The 15,264-nt window shown below is 41.4% G+C and overlaps 2 protein-coding genes across 2 annotated transcripts in view; both read left to right on the plus strand.

Annotated features, from left to right (window-relative positions):
* Positions 1–253: 253 nt before the first annotated feature.
* MAS1 (MAS1 proto-oncogene, G protein-coupled receptor) lies at positions 254–1,269 on the plus strand. The gene has a single exon (XM_052684347.1). The coding sequence runs from the start codon at positions 280–282 to the stop codon at positions 1,267–1,269; it is 990 nt and encodes a 329-aa protein (XP_052540307.1). The 5' UTR covers positions 254–279.
* Positions 1,270–13,268: 11,999 nt separating this feature from the next.
* Positions 13,269–15,264, plus strand: part of IGF2R (insulin like growth factor 2 receptor) — a 53,677-nt gene continuing 51,681 nt past the window's right edge. The window contains exon 1 of the mRNA XM_052683661.1: positions 13,269–13,481. Within this exon, the coding sequence (XP_052539621.1) occupies positions 13,285–13,481 (197 nt within the window). The 5' untranslated portion in view covers positions 13,269–13,284. The remainder of the gene's footprint in view (positions 13,482–15,264) is intronic.

The raw sequence follows: 15,264 nt of genomic DNA on the forward strand, positions 1-15,264 counted from the left end.
ATAAGCTGAACCCCACAGAGAGGAAAACTCTGGATTTTTGCTAGCATGATGGGTTTAGCAGTCTTTAATACTTGCTTAGAATAGTTCCAGCTGGGTTTCAGCAAGCATTAGTACATCAGAGACAGTTTTCCCTTGATAAGGCTTTCAGATCTGACCAGAAAACCAGGGTCCGCAAAATGGAAAGAACAAGGGGAGGGAAGGAACACACAATATTCACAGTATATTTTTATACATATTTACAGAAGGAAGAGCTGTGCTATCCAAACTTGAGCTTTCCCCATGGATGAGTCAAACATAACGTTTCATCCCAGTGAAGGCACAGAGAACATCTCAATGCACAGAAACATTTCTACACAGGAAAGAGTCTGGGAGATATTGACCCCACTTTGGGTAATTATGATCATCTCCTTCCTGGGTTTTTGTGAAAATGGAATTGTCCTCTGGTGCCTCTGCTTCCAGATCAAAAGAAATCCATTCACTGCGTACATCACACACCTGTCCATTGCTGACATCTCCTTACTGTTTTGTATATTTATTCTGTCAATTGAGTACATTGCTGGCTTTGGATTCGCGTATGGCTTTTACTACTATATAACCACCACACTGTCTATTGTCTTTCTTCTCGGATATAATACTGGTCTCTATCTCCTGACAGCCATCAGTATTGAGAGGTGTCTGTCTATTGTTTACCCCATCTGGTACCGCTGCCATCGGTCACAGCACCAATCAGCAATTGTGTGCGCAATTCTATGGACTCTGTCTTTTCTGATGACAATAGCCGAATACTTAACATGCAAAGATGATTCAACAAAGGAACAATTTGATGATGCCAACCATTGCCAAGCAATGCTCATCTTCACGTGGATCCTGACTTTCCTGATCTTCATTCCTCTAATGATTCTGTCCAGCCTGATCTTGGTCATCAGGATTCACCGTAACTCTCTGAGACCTCATTCATCAAAGCTCTACATTATCATTGTGGCCACCGTTGTCGTCTTCCTCATCTTTGCCATGCCCATGAGGCTGCTGTACCTTCTGAACTATCACCATTGGTCATCTTTGCTCAGCCAGCAGAACCATGTCACCATTGTTCTCTCCACCGTCAACAGCAGCATCAACCCTCTTGTTTACTTCTTTGTAGGAAGCAGCAAGAAGAAGAGGTTTAAGGAGAGTCTCAAAGTGGTTCTTAGCAGAGCACTTGCTGATGGATTGCGGCCGAGAAGCCAAGAAGTTGGCATGAGCTTGGATATAGCAGAAACAATTTTCTAAGGCTTAGAGGGGAAAATTCAGGGGCAAATAATTGGACTTGTAAGATTTAATAAACTATTGCAAAATGAAAGGTATTTGTCTTCCATAGAATGTAAAAAATATAGAAGAAAAATGGTACTGTGATCTTTGGTGGTTGAGTAATGGAAAAACAAAGACTAGAATAAAGATAACTTTTATTTCTATTTTCTTAATTATTCAAACACATGCTACATCCTGATGTGATTATGTCAGTCAAGGATACCACAGTGGAAAAGAGACAGGCCAACAGAGAATATAAAAAAAGGACACAGAAATATGTTATAAATAGTGTGACATTTATACAAGCACTGAGCACCCATAAATGCTATTGAAGTCATCAGGGCCTGCGTGTATTCGCATTTTTAAAAGTCAAACCCACTAAACACGGGATTCACATTACACACTGGGATTTATTACAGCTGTTTCCAGCTTGTACAAGTTCACAAAAGAGCTGCTCTCCAGGGAGAGCAGAAGAAGAAACCTACATGTGGTCCCCATATATACTCACAAACATACGTTGTAGCTTCCCTTGGTCTAGCAGAATGTGTAGGCATACACTGAATGATCAAGTTCCCCTTTGGTCAAGGGGCTACTTCAGAATTTGTTGTCAAAACATACACTGCATAACTTCTAGAGACATCAGCATTCCTTGGTCAGTTCATACCTGACATACGGGAGTAGCTGGCAACCAACAGATGCTGTCAACTCACACAGAGTTTTTGCCCTAATTGTGAAGGAGGGGGCTGGCTTAGCCCACAGACACCAGTGTTCTTGTATGTTTAGTCAAGGAGTCTATGAGAAAGTCATCTCAACACTTGCTGTCCCAGTCATGTCTTCAGTAATTAGCTGTTCTCTGGAGAATATATGTTCCCCCTGTGGTCTCTGTTTCATAACATCCAGAAAAGTGCCTCTAGCAATGCATGACTCAGGTTATACCTCAGCAACACTGTTTTACCTGACTGCATTGTTCTGTACAGTGGGTGTCAGGCATGGTATGCTGTGGAATTTAATTCTTAGAGGTGTCTGCTAAACTATAGCCAACCTGCAGAAAGTAGAGGAAGATGACAGCAAGGAAAGGATGGGGACACGTCACTTTTATCACACGGACATAGAAGTGGGATCTAGACAGTTAGGGGACTGTGGCACTTCCAAAGAGATGTCTGAAAGATGCATTTGCTTCTAGCCCCCACGGGGCTCCAAATTCAGCAGGAGCTGAGAGCTCCTGCCACAGGCAGAGGCGCATCTTCAGCTGCCCGCCAAGTTTCCATTGGCTCACTTAATAGCTGACTGGGGAAAGAAAAATACAACCTACCCTTACTTTGTTGAAAGATTGCCAGCCTTGGAATAAGGAAGATGGTAGGTTAAGACCTAGGATTGTATGGGAATTAACATAGAGAACAGATCTCAGGAGGATAAATATTTTTTCTACGCATGTTCCCCTCCTTCCTTTCGTTAAATCATTGCACTGTAATATTGCAGAAGGACTTGGGAAAATAAAAAGGTTACCTCTGTTATCTTCCCAATTCTCTCACTCCATCAAGACCTTCCCTCTTGACAGCCATTCTGCTTGGCCAAGTTTATTTCTTAAGACGTTAGTCCCATGCTTGCTGTCTGCGTTGATTTAGACAGCAGATGAGCACAGTCTGCTTCTCTGTCTGGGTCTACTGATCTACTGAACTGCTGGAATAACAAATCAGCAGAGCACCTACTGCTGGTGAGAGCAGGATACAGCAAGCTGTAATCACACCCTGAGGAGCAAAAGGAACAAGCTGTGTGATGTCCACGTACACGTAGCATGTGTGTGCATGTACAGCTGGGGGCTGAGGCCTCCTAGGGGATTTGTCAAAGTGGGTAAATTTAACTGGAATACTAGGGTAGACTTAGCTAAGAATAAATTCTGACTCTCTCTAAAGCTGCTTCCTCTCCTTACCTCAATACATTTACAATAATCAGAGAACCAGAGAGAGGAGCAAAGTTGCAGTAACCTCACATGCAACTTAGCTCTCTCAAAGTAATTCGGGTGACACGTAACTCACTGTGCTTAAACGTAGCCATTTTTTTTTGCCAGATCTGTGTGAAGGATCACTATGCATGCAGCTAGTTCAGCAGATCTGAAAGGGCAATAATATACAACAAGGTGACAGTACACAGCAGGGCAATTTGTGTGCTCATGAGTTGCATGGTGGTGCCTTATGGTGTTTATCTTATTACTCCGTTTCGCCTGTTTGTCTGCCTGCCCAAGCCCTCAAACATTTCAGAATTTGAACAACTGTCCACAGATCATATTACAGAGCAGACAAAATTAACAATCATCATGAGAAGAACATCTAAAATTATGAATTTGAATGAACATCTAGCAGTTGAAAAATGATTAACATTTCCCAGCCCTCGGATAAAAATATCTTAGGGATGTTCTTTCTTCTTTATCATGGTGACTGATGACTTGTCTGTGCAGACAGGCTGCAGTACAAGGGGAACTGATAAGCACATTATCTCACTATTAAATAATCATCAAGGAAAATGTGCCATTTCATTTGTTACACAAGAAATAATTCTCCATCAGCCTCACTTTTTGAAAATGATTTGCAACTGTGAGAGAGGGTGAAAAACCCCATGTTGGTCAGGCACTGTTAACAAACACTTTGCACTGATCTGAAATAGGAAAACATGTCCTAGGGGTGAAGCTGTACTCATGGAGTCAAGATATATGGGTTCTGTTTTAATGCATTCCTAGCTTCTAATCTTTCTGTTTCTCATGTTCCTGCTAGTAAAATGAGGGTTATAACATTTTATACGTGCTTTCATATTTAAACTGCAAACATTTCAGAAGACGAGCCATCTCTTTGTTCTCTCTTGTAATGTTTACAGCCATGAGGACTCCCATATTGCCAGGAAGTCAATGGAGTCCACACAAGCTTTTGGTATTTCCAGCATTCTGTTTTGCAGTTTAATTTAACACTTTCTGAAAAAATATCCTTCTTCTGGTTGTTTTGAGCTGCCACTTCCTAGATCTTTTAATGTCCACGGTTCTTGCATTGGAAAAAACCATGAGTAATTTACTCCAACCAGCCTTCCTCTGTTACTTGTGATTTAGCAGATTTATGTGTGCTTACCAAAAGCAGTTCACCCTCCTTTTAAAAAAAGCTCCATTTTTATGATGCTCCATATTTAACATTGCATGCAGTTATACCCAGTTTTGTTAAATCTGTGAGGATCTAAAGTAGCTACTACACAGCAGTGTTTTGACATTTTGGCATTTTGAACCAAGTCCTATATGCTATTTAGTCAAGTCGTCAAAACAATGACATTTAAAGATGCATTTTTTCTTTCAGGGTTCCTGAGCTATCTCATTCATGGAACAGTTGCCAACTGTCTGAAAAATTGCCTTGGCTCCATCCTCAGATGAATGTTAGACCCTTCTGCTGAGATGCAGACCCAGCCTGGTGCTGTGAGCTGGTGCTCTGCCTTCACAGCCTCTGATTTCCCTCTGCATTGTGGCTGGGCAATAGGTGATAGAGAAAAGATGAAAAACGTTCCTTTCTTATTCTAATAGGAATTTCAGTCTATGGGCTTGAAACATAAACTAATGTGTTAATTTGTTACAATGGTTTTTATCCTAAACTTTCTTCAATTTGCTGTAATTATTCCACCACTAACTGAGTACTTACCTTTCCTCTACAATTCGTACTATGGGAGTTTCCTCAGGGCTAAGAGAAATACATTTTTACTTGGGTACTATTCTAACACTACCAAGCAAGAAATCATCCTCAACAAATTTTATTTCATTATTTCATTTGATTTCTTTTATTTCATTTATTAAGATAAAATGAGTTCTGAATTCACGGATTGAAATCCTTAGTTTGAGTGCACATAGTTCGGATTACTATCAACAGGAGCTGTGTGTTGAATGGATGAAGTGCTGCATTATGATAAATATCCTAATGAGGAGATCCCATGCATTCCAAACTGATGTGCAGTTACTTCTCTACTTAATTTCTCTGAGGCAACTTTCTCTCTATAAAAATGTGCTAATAGTACCCTCCTCCTGAGCAGGACACAGGTCTTCTTGGGCAGATCAGTTGTCAGTGATAAGTTGCAATGAAGAGATTACCTTGAAATGATTAAGAGTAGCATGCAATAAACAAGGATTGAATCTCTCCTTGAGCAACAGCAGAAAACAAATACATGTGCTGATTTATGTGACTGTATGCTTATGCATTGAAGCAGGCACAGAAGGCAAAACAAAGCAAAGCAGGATGAAGCAAGGTTATCTTTAAAAAATTGTAATTATGCACCAAGTGTAGGATGGTCTAACTTTTGAATATGATAGTTTGCAACTTTAAGAATGCTGCCATACTGAATTGGCACAAGCCACTTTCCAACAGGGAGCAAACAGTGCTGAGGATGCTGCCTTCACTCATGTCAGCGGGAGGCATGATCTGGAATTCACTGGAATGAGGAAGGAAAGAACAAACCAGGAGGTTCATGGACTTCAGAAGTGATGTGCTATGAAATAACCTCATGGCAGAGTGCCTTGTCACTGCTGTAATGTCTACCACAAGGAATTGGCTTCCTCAAGGTACTGGAAAGACTACAGCAGAGGGAATGTTGAAATATAGATGATGGTAACAAAGTGAACTCCAGCTACCTGAAGTTGGATTCAATAGGTTGGATTGCTGCACTAGAGCTCAAGAAACTTTATTCACTTTCCACTTGTGTCACTGACTTACTGTGTGACCTTAAGGAAATCACTTATAAATCACATCACCTTAGCTTGCCAACTTGCATGCACCCTTTAATAAAACCTCTTTTGAAACTGGTTAAAAGATGTGCACACCCTCTTTTTCCTCTTACTTTTTCATTAAATTCTTTCTTCTCAGAATCAATGGGTCGTTGCTTTCATCACCGCACCTGGAGGAGTCACAGAACCCAGTGTGTTCACCCAACTGACAGCTATCTGTATTGCCACAAAGTGGCAGCAGGTCAAGAAGAGAGAGAAGTGATTTACTCTAGAGCAGAGATTATTTTAATTTAGGTGTTTCTTTGCCCCATTAAGTATTTACACCAAATATGGACCCTCACAATTGTATATTACAGCAAATAAATATTCATTATATATGGTAATAGATTGTTGAGAAAAATAATACATTAAAATATTTATAGAAGCAAGTATTTTTATGTATAAGGTGTCTATAAAGAAATGAAAAGCTTTTAAAAACGATATGCAGAAGATGGGTTGAACACCCTGGAGTCACTGTTTTACCTCAGAAGAAAAAAAAGTAATTTTTTTTTTTATTTATTTATTTTAATTTTTTTTAATCAGAGGAGGATGTTTTATGTTCCATGCAATCTTTGGTCTATCTGGATATTTTATTTCTATTTTTATTTTGGGCTGAAACAACAAAATATGCTTGATAGATGTAACTTATCTTGTTGCATTGCTTTTAGCAAAAAAAAAAAAAAAAAGATCTCTATTACAAGTGAAGATTGCCAAATGAACACAAACTGTAAGCTCATTAAAGCCATTCAATTAGGGAATGCAAAGGGAAATGATTTTTGTGAAAGTAAGTATGTACAGTCAGCAACTTTTGTCTGATATTTTTTTTCCCTGTACTTGGTTGGAAGTGTAACTGTGCTGTAGCCATGGGACAGGCTAAGCCAGTCAGACCAGCTTCTGAGCAATGAACAATGTTTCTATTGCTAACTTTGCTATGGCTGAGGTCCTCTGTAAACATAGCCCTGCCAACTATATTATTTATTATGAGCTCTCTGGTTAATTTATCCATTAGCACATATCTTTACGAGCACAACACTGGCCTCTGTTTCTTAGCAGCCTGCAGTGTTCAGAAATGTCTATCTCTACTTTTCCCAGTCTGAAAGTGACACTCCTTCTCAAAGGACCATTCTACCCTGCAGGTTTTCCCTAGTTAAATCACTACAGCAGACGACTGGAAGCCTAAAGCACTGTGCCCTTAAGTCTGTGGGTAGTTACAGCAAAACATGTACAGTGCATCTCTCAGCTTTCTATCCATCCTCAGTTTCCTACTGTGTACTCCACTCAGATTTCCCCCAGTTTGATGCTTAGTACAAGACTCTACAATTCCGCAGAGGTTGGATGCATCCCACCCCACTGACTCAGACAGACTGCAGCTGTTACTGTCCTCATCTTGGCCACACTCTTGGGATTGTGTTTTCCTGTAGCATTAGGATAACAAAACACCTCCAGAAGGATTTAACAAGCTTTCCATACTGCTGTTCTTTGTCAAACACGGTGTCAGTTTCCTTATTCTTTAATGTTTGTGGAGCAACAAAAAGAAAAGATGTGGAAAATCCCTTTGAGTAGTTTTAGTGGCAGAAAGCTTGTTTCATAGCACATGTCGTAAAGCTCAAGTGCAAATCAAAACATTGAAAATATACAGAGTGAAAAACAGTGAAAATATACAGAGAAAACTATTTTTTCTTTTGTGTGGCACAAACCATCTATGCCATTCTGGAAGAGAACATACACAGTATTTCCTAATATTACTTTATTTCAACTGCTGAGGAAATTATTGGAAATATCAACATTTAGCACTGGTGAATTTTCCACATACAGTTTTTTATTCAGTTCAGTAGAAGTAACCATTAAGATTTCTTCCCCATAACCATATCTTTAGTTCTCATGACAGTAACTGAGAAAAGGAAAAAAAAATAAAAATAAAAATCAGACACTTGTTGCCATTCCATCTGGAGGTGATGCATATTTCTCAGCATATTTACTGTAATATTGACACGTGTTCCGGCCCTGTTACTCTTGGAGCAGGTTCTGACTGAAAAAAAAGGGAAATCCAGATTAATTCCACTGACTTAGGTGGAGATATTACAAATTCAGATTAATGCATCAGTTTGGATGTGGCCTTCTTGTCTTGCAATCTACATGTGTAATCTACTGTTATAACCTAAAGTGAATCTTTAATTGAATCATTTATACAATATTGTTATTTGACATTAATCATATAATGGCTTTACTGTGTCTTCATATATACACTGCTCTTGGCATTTACTTTTTTCTACTCTGTTTACCTCAGCAACTTGTGCATATAAAACATACAGGGAAATGTGGTACGGATGATTAAAAAAATGGATTGGTACTTTACTTTTAAAGGAGTTTAGATGTAGCCTTATTTGTTATTCTTCTCTTTCAGACATTTTACAATACTGACAAATGTAATGAAAATAAAATGCACATCTACAAGACATTTATCATAGTCATGGGCATATTTATGAATGTGGCTATGAAAACAAATGTATATATATAGACCTAATATATAAATATAACCTAGCAAGACAGGGTGATAGAAGAATCAACTGAACAAATTATACAGCATATTTTAGTCTTCTACAAATAGCACATTATGCCAGAAATGTCTTGCATAGCTTCTTTCCTCTGGGACGAACATGAAGAAACAAAATGTAGGTTGCATTTTGATGCTTAAAGAAAATCAATTTTGTTATTCCTCTGCTGTGTATAAAGTCTGTAAATTCTTAGCTGTTATGATGGAGATGGCATTTTCATTTTAGTCTCCTATTACAAGAGAAAAAAGTCACAACACATGGAGCCAAGAAAAATGAAGCAGAACACAGATTTATCAGCTACTTAATGACAACCAAGATGGAACACATGACAACTTATTGTAATATAGTCCTAATGAAATAGACGACATAATTACTGAATTAGAAAAATGAAAGTTGCTTATTATCTCTGCTGCTATCTCAGAATAGAAGTATGAAACCATGGGGTAGAATGTGTTCCAGATGTAAGAAGTTTCATTTATTTACGTTAGCTTCGCAACAGACACCTTGCACTCATAGCAGATGAACCACAACAGGTTTTGGGCAGTTCAGAAGTAATTCCCAGGTACTGTAGTAGTCTGTGCAAGAGGTTACTTTTTCCCATTATCACATCCTTCTGTGCAGAGCTGCAGCTTACACTGAGATAACTGTATTAGGGAGGAGGTCTCACACGCAGGAAGGAGCAATGCTATATCTCCAGAAGCAGAAAAGGGAAAAATCATGTAAATGGAAAGCAGGACATGATAAATTATCATATGAAATATGATAAAAAAGTTGGTGATATATTTGGAATACACGGTTAACAACAATAGATGAGAAGAATAGCCTCAGGAATTGTAATGTAAGTCAGGAGGGGGATAGAGGATAATAATTCAGAAATAACAAACAGATTTTTGGGCATTTTTCATTCCCATGCATACCTCACAAATGGAGGCTGTTTGCTACCACACCACACTTAGATTTGACATGATGTGCTCTGAGAGCAGAACGAGGTCAGCAGGAGCAGGTTAGTGCTGCAAGCCCGTTCAGTACCAGCATAGCTCACAGAACAAAAAGATGTTTTCTGGTTACCTCAGAAATGACTGTCAGAACACAGAGACAAGAGCCTGTAGGAGAACAGACCAAAGTGTGAGGAAACCCAATGAAGTCAAAGTGCCCTGAAGCTAAAACACAAGAGGGTAATAAGGTTTAAAACATGGAACAGTCTTTCACACTACATTTATTGCCTTGATAAGGCACTTTGAGGTTAAATCATTTACCTTAAATGTCTAGCAGGCACTTCAGATGGAAGAGGATTAGCAAAGAAATCGTCTCATAATTCCTTTGAATACAAAGATTTGTGAGAGTAAAATTTCACTGAGTACCAGCAAAAGTAGGTGGTAATTCAGATCCTTTATCATAATAAAATATGGAATTCTGGCCCAAGCACAAACAGACAAGAACCATGTTCCTTGAAAGCTAGATCAAAGAAGAGAAAAGAGAAGGAGGAATACAGAGAAGCTGCTGCATGGACCTGAGCAGGCTGTGACTCAAGAATGTCCTTGACAAGAGCTATCTTCTAGGATACAACACAAAACAGAGCCCTTTTCAGAGCACATGCTGAGTACACAGTGTAAGAACTTGCCCAGCAAAACAGAGATTTCGAAAGAAGTCAATATGTTTATGTCTGATATCCTTTCACAGCTTCACTGAACAATATCAGCTAGATTAGGAAATGTCATTATCTTTGTAGCTACATAGGGAAGCCTAAACCTATGTCTGCAAAACAAGGTCATCAAACACTGTTTTTGTCTCAACAGTGTACTTCAAATTGCTATAAAGTAGGCAAACTTTTCATAAGAACTCGGGAGGTTACTCTCATCAAATGCTTGCATCAGAAATGTGCTAGAGAAGAACAGTTAAGAGTAGAAGTGAAGCAGAAATGGAAAGAGAATGAGTAGAAAGAATTAGAGAGATGGTGAAAGATGGAGAGAGCAGCAAAAAAGGAACAAGGAGAAATGAGAAATAATGACAACAGGCATGAGATTAGGGCTTTAGATGTAGGAAGCAAGAAAAAAGGAATGGAGAACAACGCAGGTGCTGCTATGCTTTCTGAAGAACAGCATTGCTCCACAGAAGGGCCTTATGAAGACTTTTCACAAAGTATAGACATAATTATTTTATTATACAGACAGCTGGAAATAAACTGTCCAAACCTCACTGCAGAGAGAACTTCCCAAAATCAAATATAAATACAACTTTGGATTCCCAAATAGTTTTTGTTCCTATTTATTGAAAAGACAGAGATCAGATACAAGTGTTAAAAGGAATGGAGACAGCAAGAGCAGAGACAAGCTTCCTCTAAGATAGCCTATACCTCACATGCAGTGCTGGCCACATGAAGAAAGAGTGTCAAAAAGAACATGAAATGACTCCAACATTTGACACCAGGAAAGATGCAAAAGAGAATCCGAGAGGCAGAGGACCTGTTTATTCATCTCGTACCTTGCCTACTGAAAACCATCCACAGCCAGGAAGCTTCAGCATATCCTTGGGATACAGTGCAGTGTAACTATCAGCTATCACTCCGAGCATCTTCGAAGGAAAAGGTAGGATTAAGAAATTACATTCCAGAATATTTTAATATTGTCTCACAGTATTGGATGAACTGAGAAGCTGATAACAATTAACACGGGTGGTGAATATTTAAATTGTTATTTATAAAAGATACCCTGAATGCAGCATTCCTGCCTTTCTGTATTTGCAGAGCATACTTTGAGACATATAAATGACTGACATATAAGCAAATGCTTATGTATGCATTTAGCTTTAAGCATGGGAGAAATCCCATGGACCAGGAGAGAACCACTGAACTCCCCAGATTATAAACGTTGAAGTTTGCAAGCTTAGAGTCTGCATGCAAGATTTCTCACCTCTAGACAGTCTTTTACTTTTTAATTTTTTTTTAAATATTTGTATTCACATCTTATATTTCAGTATTTATGCAGCTCCATAGCTATCCTTGTTATGTTGCAACTTTTATTCATTGCTAGGTTGAATGCATATGTGTTAGCACTTCAAATCAGAGTAGTATTTCTATTCTGCTTTTTTTTTTTTTTTTCCTTCCTAGTTAGGATGATGAATACATATGTACTATTATTATTTTTTGGGGTTTTTTTTCCCCCCTAACTGGGATCTTTTTCTGCCTTTTCAATGTCTTTCCTCCCTGCTCAGTACCTTTGCACACAATTTTCTGAGTATGGAATGGCACTGCTCTGGTTGCAGAGCCTTGTGCAAACATAAGGGCCTGTGCATACAAAGCACAGAAGAATGAAGAAGATCACTTCAGCAATAAAGTTCTATTTGCAGAAACATAGGTAGCTAATCTGATCAGAAGACCCAGTGTGTCTGCTTACGCTGCTGTCTGCAGTGAGCTTCCTGATTAATACATCTTTAACCCAACTTAGGAAACTGGCAGAATTTACAGTTAAGTGCAACGTGTTTGCTCTGTCTAGTGAGTGATGTTGGTACAGACAGGAGAGCAGCAAAGTTTAAGGAAAATATCCCCAGAAATAGTAGACTTGGTATTCTTTTTTTGAGGACATTACTGTTAGGTTAGGCTGTGTTCATTATAAACTCTAAACATTGCTCCTGCTGATGAACAGGCACACCAACATGGTCCTTCCCCTCTAGCTCATTTGCCCTTGTGTTGGGAGGTACTATTGTTGAACACACAGAAACCTGTGCAGGTGTTGGTACTGATCTGCAGCAAGCTGACTTAGGCTGTGACAGAGCTGTGAGTAAACGGAGAGCAGCTCAAAAGGCATGCCTGTTTTCAGCCAGACAAGCACCTCAAGCCAGCTGGTGCTCTGTAACAACACTGAGTGCAGCTGGAAAGGATGGAAGTGGAAAGGGTAACTTCAGCGTAAAGAGGAGAAAAACATGAGGGCAGCCTGGAATGGAAGTGAACTGCTGCAGAAGCAGAGCTCTACTGCTGCCTTATTCCTGTGGATGCCACCAGATGGGACAAGTAGAAGCCATTTCAGTTACAGGCCTTTTGCATTTCTTTGTATCAGTGACTCCTGGGCAGTACCAGCAAACAGAACTTATTTACACTCCTAAGACAGCTGTTTCTCTTTCAGAAGTGTAATTTATTTATTTATTTATTTTCATTCTCCCCACTCTCAGAGCTGCTTCTTCTCAGCCTTATGCAAGCCTCTCCTCTGGGGGGCTGCGGCGGGGCTCATTGCCACACAGCTCTCCTGGTGTAGCAATACTCCTGTCACCACAAGGCTGCCACCGCCTGCTCCGTCCTCATCCTTGGAGACGTATAATTCTGTGCTTTCTCTGCAGCGTTCCGAGAACACTTAAAACCCCCTCTAACGTTCCCAGGCGGCGTCTGTCCCGCTCAGCCACGCGCTGCGCCCAGCACGCTTCGCAGACAGGGCCGCCTGATGCCTCGCCCCACCCCCAGCTCACACCGGAGGGCAGATCGCACCTCACGCAGCCAGGCCGCCCTCCCCTACGACCGTTAAGCACGCGCCGGGAGCCGCGGGGCGCAGGAGAAGCGAAACCCCCTCACCCACTGCCTGGGGGGGGGGGGGGGGGGGAAGGGATAAGTCACGTGATCGCCGTGCCTGCACATGACGGCGGTCACATGACGGGCGGTGGGCGGGCTGTGATCACATGACGCGCTGCTGGCGGCCGGCGCTCCTTGACGTCCCGGGGCAGCCGCTTCGGCCCGGCTCGGCTCGCGCCGTCGCGATGGCCCGCCCCGCCGCCGCCTTCGCCCCGCTGCTTCTCATTCTCCTCTGCCTGCCGCTGGGGGACGGCGCTGCGGCCCCCGCGACCCTGGACGAGCCCTTCTTCCAGGATCTGTGCAGGTGGGCGGCAGGGGCGCGGGTTGGGAGGGGCTCGAATCCGCCTTGCCGAGCGTTTGTCCGCAGGCGTAACGCCGCGTTCGGCGGGGTGCTTGGATGGGCGGCGCCGTGAGCGCCCCTCGCAGGGAGCTGCAGGCGGGGGCTGCGGCCGGGGCCGGGTTCCGGCGTGCGGCTGTCCCTTGGGAAGTGTGCCCGTGTCTGCTGCGCCGTGTGTCGCCTCCCAGCCGGCTTCTTGCCGGGGATTCCGCCGCATACCAGTAATTGATTTAGTTGCGAAAGCCTTGAATAGTGAGAGCCGCTGCATGGAAATGACTGTTCTTCGTGTTTTGGCCTGTTCCGGTAATGCGTTCAGCTGGGAATCTGGCTTGGGAAATATGTCTTGCTGGTCTTCCTTTCTTCAGTAATGAGCTGAGCTATGCTGCAGTGCTTACAGGAGTATTTTATCTTCACCAGTGTTACCGGGCGAGCAGCAGTGCAGCCTCTGAGCACAGCACGAAGGTGGTCTGGGTCATGTGAGCAAACGGCAGGATCTGTGGCCACAGCGGTTAAAAAAAAAAAAGTGATGAAAGGGAGGAGGGGAGAAGATAGCTTTTCTTATGAGGTCAACACGTGAACATAAAACGCTTCTGTGGGGTAACTGCCCTAATTGTGAAATTGGGACAGAAGTGAGAAGCTATTGTGCCTCTCAAATTCGCAATTCCTCTGGCTTTAAAGTGTATTTTCTTTTTTTTTTTCTTCTTTCCTTCTTTAATTGCCCTAAATGATTTGATTGCTCCCATATTGAAAATGGTATGAAGTCGTGTCAGCATCTGCCTTGGTTTTGTTCCATGTCTGTTTGCGACTAGAGAAACTTTTAGGAATGCCATTGAGGGACACGCTTGCCTCTAAAAACCTGTGCTGGCTGTCCTGTCTGGCTTTTTTCTTTCTTTCTATTTATTTATTTTTTTTTCCTGAAGAAAAGCTTCAAAACTTCTGGCTAGTTATGTAGAAAGGACAAAAGAAAAGCCAAACCTGTCAAACTGCAAGCTCTGGAAGATGTTGTGGAGATCTGTTCTGCAGGAAAACTGCTACACCACGGGGGGATGATGTGGTTAAGTGGCTTGAGCACATACACTGTTCTCTTGAGGTCTCATCTGTAAGCTGTAAGATCTGATGTGGATCCGCAGGTCAGCTCTTGGGCTCGTCTAATCTGTCCCTGTGCTGCCTTAAGTAAGATTTTGACTAGTTTTACAAGAACTGTTGTCTCGTGTACTGGATTCTGTGTGGCCTTTGGTTAGGTTGGTAAAGCTGCAGCAGGCTCCCTAGTGCCTGAATGTCGAAAGCTGCATGAGGAAGGAAAATCTTGGACTTGAGAATAGAGGTCATTAAGGTTTTAAGTAGTAGCAGAGAGGCACCTAATCTGGGTTCTAGTAGTGGGGAAAAAAAGGGAGACAAATCTTCTGTCTGTTGGAACTGTAGTGTGAGACTGCCTAAACCTTGGGTAGCTTATATTGCTTGTTTCTTGTAGCCTTACTGTGGGTATTTGTGGACAGCCTAGAGAAAGAGCAAGGAAGTGGAAATAGGAAAAAGTTTTCCTTTGCTGAAACTTTGTTGAATGTCACAGCTTGTGCTCTCCTAAAGCTGACTGTGATGCTATGTGACTTAGAAATAGAGGCAGTGTTTATCTTCTGTGTTAAGGTGCATCTGGAATTGCTGCAATGTCAAAATCTGGGAAAGGATACAAAGCTTTTGGTTGGATATAGGAAGTTACTAGTCAGCTGTTCTTTAAATCAGTGTGCTTCAATAT

The sequence above is a fragment of the Tympanuchus pallidicinctus genome, unplaced genomic scaffold, assembly GCF_026119805.1.
Source record: "Tympanuchus pallidicinctus isolate F22 unplaced genomic scaffold, pur_lepc_1.0 scaffold1, whole genome shotgun sequence".
NCBI lineage: Eukaryota > Metazoa > Chordata > Aves > Galliformes > Phasianidae > Tympanuchus > Tympanuchus pallidicinctus.

Coding starts and splice junctions, on each gene's coding strand:
- MAS1 (XM_052684347.1), top strand. CDS start 280: ATGGATGAGTCAAACATAACGTTTCATCCCAGTGAAGGCACAGAGAAC.